This window comes from Cydia fagiglandana, chromosome 3 (genome assembly GCF_963556715.1).
Source record: "Cydia fagiglandana chromosome 3, ilCydFagi1.1, whole genome shotgun sequence".
NCBI classification, from domain to species: Eukaryota; Metazoa; Arthropoda; class Insecta; order Lepidoptera; family Tortricidae; genus Cydia; species Cydia fagiglandana.
In genome coordinates this window covers 22,896,344-22,908,369 of record NC_085934.1, presented here as the reverse complement: position 1 = coordinate 22,908,369, position 12,026 = coordinate 22,896,344, and the positions used below count along the sequence as shown (strand labels likewise).

The following is a 12,026-nucleotide window of genomic DNA, read 5'->3' as shown; positions in this document are numbered from 1 at the left end:
GATACGTACCAAATACGAGCTTGCGAAAGTTAACTCTCAATTTTGTTGGCAAACATAGAACTAACAGCAACATGTATAACTTACCATAGATAGACTTTAATGTCTTAGCAATAAGGTTTAAGAATTATCAGTTAACAGTATAAACGGTGATATACATAGTCACAAATTAAACAGTTGAATATCGATTTTGTGTTTGTTCGAAATGTAATCATAAGATAAACTTGACAAGGTCGCGTTTTGAATGTCAACGTTGTTAAAATATGAGTTTTCGTAACAAGGCCTGTTCCGTGAGTACCTACTAAGTATATTTGTTCTTTATATTAGCGTCTTTTGTGTAAAAAGCGGCTTATAATGGTCTTTTCTTTTCCTTTTAAAGGAATATAGTGACAAAAAGAGCCATCATTTTAAATTAAACTAATATATTCTACCTAAATTAGATTAATAGTAGATACTTATTATGATTACTAGCGTCATCATTGATTGATTAGCTTCGTTTTAAAATATAAAGCTGTTATTTTGGAAATATTTTGTTCTTATTATTTTTTATGGATACTGTTATCGCTTAATTACATCAGAACACTCATGACATGAGTTCTAAATTACTTCAAATTACTATTTTGTTAAGAAAATAACAGCTTGTAGATATAATTAATTTCGAACACTTCACACACTTACGGCTCGATTCGGAAAATGAATTAGATTTCTACTAGACTTCAACAAGTTACGATATGGATAATTTAAAGATATTTGTAAGATGGATATGTCAAATTTGACGTTTCCGCGATTCTGGAGGTCCTCTTGAACGATTTCGACAAGTTATGACTTAGATATGCAAGTCACATCTAGTCGATATCTTGTGATTATCTCGAAATCCGAATAGGCCTGTTAGACACTTCTGCTGTTAACAGTACACGTCAAGTCTTGACTTTACTTGATTTTTTTCCATTTTCCATTCCGAAGATAACTTTGAATCTCAAAAATTCGTAATAGCGCATATCTAAACTAAACATCAAAGGCTTACTTCGCCTTTGATAACCAAGACTGCATTTACCCAGTTTCGCCGCTAAATCTTTTCACTGACGCAACTTTGCCGAAGCGAATTTCCTGCGAGTGCGGATCACTATTCACCACTAGATAGCTTGAATTTGTCTAAAGTGGTATTGTATAAGCGTTCTGCTGATCAATAATCACGATACCGCTCTTTCGAACAAACGTTCAATCGAAAAACCATTTTCTCCCACCAGATCTGATGGTATGATGAATCCAGTAATAATGAAAGTAAGTAGGTACCTATCTCAAAACTAATTGTCAAGTTTCATTGTTCTGATTATCCACCAAGGAAGAATGGATTACTTTCTAGGGCTAAAGCTCTTAGTCCATCAAGTATTTTGTATCAGTCATCCATGCTATAGGTTCAAACAGGAATTAACTGTTTGAACAGAATAAAGCATGTAATTATTGTGAGTGGCGAGTATGAGTCATCGTATAATACCTATACTTCAAAATGCGGGCTCTAGTGATAGTTAATCTACGGCTGCAAGTCAAAGTGCTTGCTCCTTATTCAAGTCACATAAATGTGTCAACGACTGGCACAAGTGCCCGGGTGCCGACTGACGTAAATATAAATTTACATACAGCGCGAGCTGGCAGGTTTGATGTCGGTAAAAACATATTTTAAAGTACGTACGGCAGCGAATTATGCATTTAGTTTTAAAGTAACGAATAGCCTTTTATTTAAGATATAATTACCATACCTACTTAAATTACGAGTACTTCAGGAAATATTTGTTTGATGGACAAAATAAAAATATATGTTTTAGGGTGTTCTAATACTGATATATACTTCTATCAGAATTCAATAATTCATATTAGAATTGATATATGAAATTAAAACAACAATTTATTTCGCATCTACGAGTTACGTTTTCGAACGAAATATTTAATTTATTGTCTTCAATATTTTCTTTTCTTTGCACGCAAAATATTGACTTTAACGACCATTTTATAATGCTCGTGATTTATTGATAGCAATCTAGCATTCCGAGCATTCTGTGGGTGGAAGTTATAACGGTTTGCGATTTGAATAAGTAGGTACCAACTTTTAATATTTTGTTTGGTCTGACTTCACCCCGTCGTCGGCCATCTGTGGGATTCCGTGGGCTTCACTCAGTAGTCATTTTGATCTGCCTTTCTTGGTATTCAAAATGGTGAGAAAATGAAAGTAAGTAAAAAACACTATTTCAGAGACGCCCACATTATTTAGCTTCGATATGCACTTGGTTATGATGTTAAAACACCGTAATAATTAAAGTGCGCACGCAGGCAGGTGCAGCAAGTTATTTTTAGCTAGATTCCAGAACGTTATGGCATCTGTATACTGAAACCTGAAACTAAACAGAGTAACGCGCTCATATATTACAATTGCAACAGAAAAATGAAATAAATCACTGCCTCTTTAAGCTTCAGAACCTCATGGAATAGCGGTAGTGAGCTGGTGTCTAAGAACCGCAAGTTTTAATCACTTTTGTGACGCTGGTTATTGTTCAAATAATAAAGATATCGTTATCGTTAGCAGACAGTTAAGTTACTTACTGTTAATTAAGAAACCGGACATAATGTGTAATAAAATACGTAAGCACGTATAATCGCGTTAAAATTAACTTAAAGCTACCTCCCACGTTTCGAAGACGACTGTCTTATTTATCCCAGAGAACAACTGGCTAAAGTTGATATCAATTTCTTGTAGCTTCGGCATTGTCTGACCCGCACTTGGTCTTCTTTACCCACTCGAACGTTTGGACACTAGGCGGCGCGATTCGGGAAATGAATTAGATAATATATCTTCACTATTTTGTATCTAGTGAATCTCTAATTTATTTCCCGAATCACGGCGCCACCCGCCATAAGGTACCTTTTGCAGTGGAACGTCACATATCTTTACTATTTCATATCTAGTGAGTCTCAAATTCATTTCCCGAATAGAGCCGAGGGTTCTCACTCAGTATGAAGCATTAATTGTTTAATTATTGAAGTTGTAACTCTGTCCAGCGTCTTTACTCCAGTGTTCTCCCTTTGTGGGCAGATGTAGGAGAGACGCTCCACCAACCCATTGTACTCGCATGCAGGAAAACACTCCGCTTTCTGAGATATCTGAATTTTATTACAAGCAACCTTTTGTGGCATGTTACTTTAAAATTTATGGAAGCGAGTATGCTGTGATCTTTGTTGGGTTAGTTTGTACGGTTAATTAATTTAATTTCAGTACCTACCAGCGTCCCTTTGTCATAGTTACAATAGTATGAGGTCCCTCCCTAGTGACTTTCACATTATTGTCACTGTGACAAGATCCGAAATGGGTTACAAATTAAATTATTTGACTGTACCCCATAAATTATGGTTGTTTTTTTTTTTTTGATAAATTAATAAAGAGATTAGAGAGCGGTGGGTTGGTATATAGAGTTGAGACTTTGAGTCTTATACGAGTACGAGGCAGTGGATTTTTCACCTTTCCTTTTATTCAAACATTGTGGTCTCTGTTACAAATACAAATTTCTTAACAGCCCTTTCATTAAAAAAGTCACATTTCAAAATACTAAACTAAATCAAATGGTATAAGGTGTACTCGGGTAATACCGAATGTCGGATAATTCCGAAATTCAGATGAAAATCACCCTTAATTCCGTCATAATAAAAGTCTCTTTTCGGAATTATCCGACAGTTTTCGACATTCAGAATTACCCGAGTAAACCTTACTGTGATATTGCTCCCAAAATTCCATTGTAGCATCAAAACAGCTTTCCAAAATGGTAGCAAAAAAAGGCGTTTTTTTTTAAAAAAAACCTTTTAAAAGCTGTTAGGCAGAAAATAGCAATCGATCTTCAAACGAGTCTGTAAAAACAGTAACACAATAACACACAACAGTACTACAAAGGCAAACAACGGTCAGAATTAATTTTCGATCAATGGCACCAGCAGATTCCACGCATAGGATCGACCAAAATGCCAATATACTGCACTTTAGGAATCAATGGTATTAAACCGCTTCCTATTATATTGAAATTTCCAAAAACGGGTTGTTGTAACTCAAATACCATTTATAAAAAAAAATCCTCAAAAAATTATGAACTTTTAGAAAAATATTGGGTTTATAGTCCGTTTTTTTAGCATTAGAAAGAACTTCGCAGAAGTTCGCTTGTGGTTCTAAATCTGGCACTTTTAGCGGTAACAATTTGAAGTAAATTATATGTATTGACCATGCTACATTAGATAATTCATTAATTATTAACAATTAACGTGCCTAATAAAAACTGCACGCTTGCTTCTGCGGAATTCTTTCTAATGCTAAAAAAAACGAACTATAGATATAGAGTAATTTCAGACAATTACCTACATCAAAATACAAACTGCCAGCGTTATATCTCTATACCGCCTCGCTTTGCTCACTCAGCAAACGTAATTATTATGTTTCAGGTAGAAACCACCGTCCCACTGTTAACTGACATTTTGTTATCTGATATTTTGTCAACCACATAATATTAGGGTAACCAATATAAGTAGAAGAGTATTTCTGTTACCTTCTGTAGTTATAATGCAGACTACAAACAATTTAGAGAATATTTCAGTGGAAAATTTCAACGGCAACAAAACTATAACAAAAACAGCTTCTGATTCGGTCCCTGAATTCCCTCTTTCAGTGTGTGCAGTTCCACTATTGCAGTTCCAGTCAAGTTTAACTAGCGAACACAAAGACTTTGTTTACAATAACGGACTGTTTCGTAAAATGACTTGAAGGAATCATAAAGGAAGCAAAAGGGGTCTAGATTATTTGGGTGGAACAAATTATTTTTGTTGTCATTCTGGGTCTTACTCAAAAATGTCCCATAGTTCCTAATTCTCTGATATAGAGCTATGGGACATATTTTTGAGATGATTTGTGCATCCATAGTTTTATACTTGAATGTACGAGTTTCTCACCTAGATACAATTCATACAAGATACAATCATCGTAATGTATCAGTATTCAATAACATAATGCAAAATTAGAATTAGGTACTTACTGAATTGTTATACAATTGTTTCATTATTATTAAATAACATATATAATGATTATCAAAGATCGGCGGAGGTGAGCTATTTGCCTTATAATATGACGTAAGACATGTCAAATAATAAGGCAAATAGCTCACCCCCGCCGATCTCTAATGATTAATTCATACAGTATTTTTCTATAGTAGTTACGTTTAACCCTGATTCTATTCATATCAACATTAAAATTTCATTATCGCACTAACAAAACAAAAAACACTTAAAGCCATGTTCCCATTCTAAACTCAACGATGAATAGAATAAGATTTGAATTTAAATAGTTCTTTGTTTTAGTTGTGTGCGTGAATGTTTTAAAACAGGCGAATAATTATGCAAATCGGCAAAGCGTGCTATCACATGACTATAGGACCGATAACCTGACTGACCCAAAACATAATGTAGTATGTTTCATGTACAAGCGCATCGGTTCTACAAAACAGTTTAGTAATTTATATATACGCGTATTTACTACGGCTCTAGAGTTCAGGTAACAATGGTCAATAGCCAAATATCTAATGAGAATATTGAATAATATTATAGGTGGACTTTCTTTCACGTGACTGGCGTTTACGCTATTTTAGACAATTATAGTGATATCCATGGGTCAGTGACCTATTTATTTACGTATGCCAAATCAAATGGTCACGTATTTTTATTCCTCGTGTTTTTCAAAGGTTTGAGTGTTATTTATTTACTTTCGATGACTACAATTGAATTCATCTTTTTTAAGATATATAGATATATATGCAGCGTAAATGAATTTTATTAATTAAAACACCAATGACTGTGGTATAGGATATATCTGTGTAAATTCAAGTCGATTGGTGACAAACCGAGCTACACCCGTGAAAACCGGACGCGGGAACGATGTTTTTAATTACTAACAATTAATGGCATTCCCAGCGCTATTGACACTACTGTCATGGCAAGTGGCATGCGACCGTTAAAATGTAAAAAATATAGCTGTTAGCTGGCCCATACTACACTTAATTTTCAACAAAAGAGAGACCGAAGCCCTCCTACATGTATACAACGCATCTTACTAACTTACTTCGCTGGCTCAGCGACCCGAAGTGGATCTTGGCCTCCGACACTACATTTCGCCATTCGTTCCTATCCTGTGCGATCTGACGCATCTGGCTAACTCTAATTGTAACACCTGCAAGTCTTTAAGACCAAGTGCGGCCTGGCCAGCCACATTCGGGCCCATAATAGGCGTAATCCGTAATTGCTGAGGTGGCCGTCATCGAAGCCGATGAGGAGGACTATGTATATTTTTTCGAACACTAATTTTGGCAGTTTTTATTTTGATTGTAACTCCGCATCAAAAGTTAAGGATCAGAACGGCTACCACCAGTTTTGACATTGACAGATACGCTCGCGTATATTACCTACTTTATATACATCTCGCTTGTTCTAATATGCGAGTACGAGCGAGATGCATAGAAATTAAGTTACTTAGACGCGAGCGTATCTGTCAACGTCAAAACTGGTGGTAGTGGTTCAGACTACGCGTCAAAAGTATCTGCCATTCTCTAATAGCTTAACAAAAAGAAATATCTCTATGATCTCGGATTGTGACCGAGAGTTTTGAACGCGAACTGTAGAGATATGTACTTATATCTCTATTTGGAAATGTATTCCAGGGTGGCAGTGGCGCTGTTTCATACGCTACTATTGATGCTGCCTGTACCATCTGTACATTGGTCGACCTTATGCCTTTTGTAATAAGGTTCACCGACGTACAGTTAGGAATGTTGCTGTTTGTAGCCGTTTTCATAGATACACAATAAGTATTAAATTCCGTACGTGCCTCTACGGAATCTCGCAGTCTCGAATACGTTTACAAGAAAGCACCGAGAATTATTCGGAAAGCTACTTTACGATTCAAAACGAACAGAATGCGGGTGAAATATTGTATGCAGCATTGATCTGCATTTTACTTTTGCTTGAGTTACCAGGTTACCAGTGATGTCACGAAAGATTACCGGTAACCGTAATAAGCGGTAACCGTAGCCCATGGATGCCTGTGACGTCAGCAACAGTGATGTTTTACAATTGTCGCACCTGTCACCGTGGTGAAATTGGGGCCAGATATAGGTACCAATACGGCTACCATCAGTTTGGCATTGACATAAACGCTATCGTGAACGTAATTTACTTTTTATATACCCCTTTCGCACTAATATGTCAGTGCGAGCGAGATGCATAGAAAGTAAATTACGTTCACGATAGCGTTTATGTCAATGCCAAACTGATGGTAGCCGTATAAGTATGTTTAGACACAATAAGGCTAGTGCAGTTTGAGATTACTGACTAGTTTAACACAGGTCATAACACTTTCAACAGACAGCTTAAGGATGACTCACGTTAGACCGGGCTGGCGCATCGTTTTCTATGGAAAGCATCATGTGATCGCCTGGCATGCCATGTAAAAGTAGGCTTCGGCCCGGACATGGCCCGGTCTAATGTGAGCCATCTTTTACGATAATGGGTATGGTTAGATATGCCTTTTACCCATATTGTGGCTAGTAGAAGCAGAGTTGGGCATCATTCGTATAAACTTTTATCTGAATGATCATTCGAATAAACAATAATTCAGGATATTTTCAGTCGTGGGTGATTTATTCGCGAATAATTCATTCGAATAAGAAAGAAGAATAATCATCCGACATTTTTATTCGTCATTCGCGATAAAATTTGTTATTTTCATTCGTTATTCGTCATTCGAATAAAATTTGCCCATCTCTGAGTAGAAGACTAGATTACATTTACTAGCAAAAAATATCCCCATAGTAAAATACAGTGCAGTTAAAATTCCACTAAAAATGCCCGACATGCAAACTCCACTAATAGTTTTACAAGTCAGTGCATAAAAAAGTCCCTGCGTGACCTTTTCATAGCGCTCTGAAAAACCTTTAGTGTGTGTATAGGCTCTCGTTTTTAGTACACTGAGTTTTATTTCAGCGTGTTTTAATGGGGTGGTGTATGGCTTTATATACATCAGTCATAATATTAAGGCATAGGCAGCCAGAAATGATTGGCTTACGCACGTATGGAACAGTATTATTAATTTTTAAACAAATTTATTTTTTTAATTTTATTTTATTATTTTTTAATGTCCTGTAATATGTATTTATTTATATTTATTTATTTAAACAGTTTTCTGCGACCTAGAGCGGTAAGGTGTAAAAATCTATTTCGTTTGGATATTGATACGTTACGATCACTCGCGTTGATCAATATCCGCAAGCACACAAAAAGTAGAGTTCGTATCATAACAATATCAGGGGGCCAAGATGATTAAACGCCAGGAAATATATATATCGGGATGACAAATTTTCTTACCCCCTTATTCATAAACCCACTACTCGTACCAAAGACTAGGAACCCTCTAGACCGAGTTTAGAGCAATTATTGCATGCAACTGATGATGCCAAAAATGCGGGGGTGCGCGGGACGAGGTGAGCGAGGTCCCGTGCCGTGATTGGTCCGTTCAAAGACCGGACGTCACACAAAGACACTTTCGACTCGAACATGGAGTAAAATTACCGTATGCGTGGCAGAGGGGGTAGCGCGACTATGCTGAGTCTGGAGGATGTTTCGTCAGTGCGCGCTACAAACCTCTATTAGCTAATAATTTTGTCTTTATCTGTCATTGTGACTTATGTATTTTTTTTGCAAGAAAGGAATAAAAAATAATAATTAAATCAGACCCGTAAAATTTTATGAATAAGGAGGTTTGACTTTACCTCTCATTTACTATCAGTAACTCTTTGATAAAACCCAACTTCGGCTAAGATTGACAAGCAATTTTAATATACCTCACAACAGCTGAGATCATTGACTAATGACACCCCGTACATTGTAATCCATCAAACGGTGAAGGTTGCGAGCTAGGCCAATGGATTAGATGTACAGTCGACGTCAAAGATATGTTTACATTTTTCGCCTTATTACAAAGGAGTAAGGTGCAAAACTGTAAACATATCTTTGACGTCGACTGTACATACGTAAATACATAAGGTTAGATGGGGTGAGATAAACATGGGGGAAAAAGAAACACTTGTAGGCAATTCTCATACTGTTTGCCCCGAGTAAAATAAACTATGTTTCTACTACTGCATTACCTTATACATATATATGCTTTAAAAACTTAACCCTCCTTTAGGAATCCGGTAAAAAAGGAAAATAATATCTCCTGCTATTCAGAAAGCATGTAATAAACATTCCGTATGAAAGAAAAGCGCTCAAAGCGATTCTAATATATACAAGAAACACTTCTAATCTAATCTGTCAGTCAAGTCACGAGCTCAAATACGGAGAGACATGTATAAAATAAAGATTGTTGATGTCCAGGCACAGTTCGTTTATGTTAAAGATTGTACACCCTGATTATTCTCAAAGAAGATTTTTATTTATTTTCTGGGATAATTCAGATTTCAGGATGTTAATTAGTATGAACGCTATACCAGTGCGATGTCATGGTGCGATTGTACATTAATGAACAAGTTCTTTGAGCACAATTCATCATACAATATTTTTTTCTAGTTTTGGCCATAGTGGACAAGATACATAAAAAAAAATAAAACGAAAAATCGTTTATTGGTCAAAATTCGATTTTCTACGAAGCAGGAGGTCCCGGGTTCGAATCCTGGTAAGGGCATTTATTTGTGTATTTATAACAAATATTTGTTCCCGAGTTATGAATATTTTTTATGTATATACGTATTTATACCGGGTGTGGCCTGTAACATAAGCAAATAATTAAAACATCGAATGTACTCCTCAAACGGTGACGCTTTTGTTCTACAACTTTTAAAAATTATGAAGTATTTAGACTGCCTATTTTTCATACAAAATAAATATTCTCTTCAATGGACGCCATCGCCACGCCATATCATTGTAATTGACGTTGCTTGTCACGCCTTAAACATAACAAAATTCGCAATACATTGCGTCTTAGAATAAATTTTAAAGTGTATTAAAAATCAAACCACAAGTTATTTTTAAAAGTCGCTGAACAAATGTTGGTGTGTATGAGGAGTACAGCCTACAGTTTAATTTTTTGCTCATATTACAGGCCACACCCGGTATATACCTATGTATTATAATTATATATTGCCGTCTAGTGACCACAATACGAGCCTTGTTGAGCTTACTGTGGGACTAGGTCGATCTTGTGTAAAATTGTCCTATAGGTACATTTTATTTATGGGATAGACAGTTATTTTTTGCAATAGTAGTGTTAGTCCTAATAAGCCTCTAATAAAATGTGTTCAAATATACAACTGTAACGTATCTGGATTTACCCTTAAGCTATTCTCACCTGAATCAGGAAGCAGCTTCCCCTTAAGCTCCACATCGCTCTCCGCCGACGTAGCCCCGTAGTTTTTGTACGCCTTAGCCGGCTCCTCCGACTTCGTCACCTTAAATCGCTCCGACATCTTCACTTACACTACACTTACACTACACTAGTTACGACACTGGTTACGTTACACACACACTGGGTTACGAGTTACGTTAGATACACTATCAATCACGATTGTTATGCTATACTTTTTGGTTACGATACGAGAATTTTATAACGACACGGTGTCACTGATTACGATTTACGCACTGGTTATGTAATACACACACTGGTTTCATCAGTTACTTACACTTATTTCGATTTAAACGCGCTAGGTTACGATTAAAAATAATGATTGCCCAGTTACGATATGTACACTTATTACGATATGAACACTGGTTACGAAACGTACACAAAGTGTAATTTGAGTTCCGATATGTTCACTTGCGATATGTACATCGGCTAACATATACCTATGACTTGAACACTTTATATAAACTGGTTACGATATGTACACTGGATATGTAAACATTTCACTGCCTGGTCGACAGTCGGACTGCGCGTCAGTCATCCATTTTCCTGAAATAGAAATATATAATGGTAAATAAACATGTCAATTTAACTTTAGTAGCAACACTAGCAACATATTGATGCAGTAGGAAATGACAGTGGCGAAAAATGAGAGTTTATTCTGTAAGAAATGTTATTGTTATAAATATGTTTTTTTTTTATCGTATGAAGTTACGAGTATATTTACGGAATAATCGCATGGAAACGCATGTTTATAGTACCAACTTAATGGTGCTATAAACAACATTAGGGCCCCAAAAGCCGTCCAAATAACTAGACCCTATTACTGAGACTAGGTAGACATCCTCTTCGGTCTGACCTTTAAAGGCCTACGTAATATACTTGGACAGGTGGCATTTTCACGGAAAATGCGGTTGTGGCAACTGAAACAAACTTGGCTGTTTGTCTGATTTAATTTTCTTGTCTTTCAATTACGTTTAAAGGAATTAATTCAGTTCTTGGAGACCCTTTACATTTTTTTGTTTATTGGTAATTTTAATGGTGATACAATTTTCCTAACAAGTATGCTAATAAATACGTTTTAGTGTAGGTCAGTGGTCGGCAACCTGCGGCCCGCGGGCCGCATGTGGCTCGTGAAATTGTCACTTGCGGCCCGAGTGCCGCCTTGGCTATTTTGTATGTAATAGTGACAAACGACAATGTCTCATAAAGTCATAAATATTAACACGTTCGCGGACGCGGATTGCATAGCATCCGTTTTTGCACTACTCCTGGTGACGCGTATGCTATAGCATCCGTTATTCGTTTTAAATTTCTGCGTTGAAATGCTTATCAATCCGCTTTGCCACAGTATAATATTATTCACCAACTTTTCCTCTACTAGTCACCAGAATCAAAGTTTGCATACTGCCATATTACATAGTTTTATCGAAGTTAAAAATTATCCTGTGACGTCTCCAACTGGGCCCCCCTTTCTGTGACGCACCTGTTATAGCATTCGTCTTTGTATGGGAGCTCCCTTAGTAGCCCGGCAGGTGCGTCTGGGAGTAGACACATGAAA

The 12,026-nt window shown here is 36.4% G+C and overlaps 1 protein-coding gene across 4 annotated transcripts in view; it reads right to left on the bottom strand.

Annotated features, from left to right (window-relative positions):
• The window catches only part of LOC134680395 (solute carrier family 12 member 6), a 524,938-nt gene that overhangs the window by 488,633 nt on the left and 24,279 nt on the right, over positions 1 to 12,026 (bottom strand). For all 4 annotated transcript variants that reach the window (XM_063539520.1, XM_063539523.1, XM_063539522.1 and 1 more), the window contains exon 2: positions 10,415 to 11,014. In XM_063539520.1, the coding sequence (XP_063395590.1) occupies positions 10,415 to 10,532 (118 nt within the window). In that variant the 5' untranslated portion in view covers positions 10,533 to 11,014. The remainder of the gene's footprint in view (positions 1 to 10,414; positions 11,015 to 12,026) is intronic.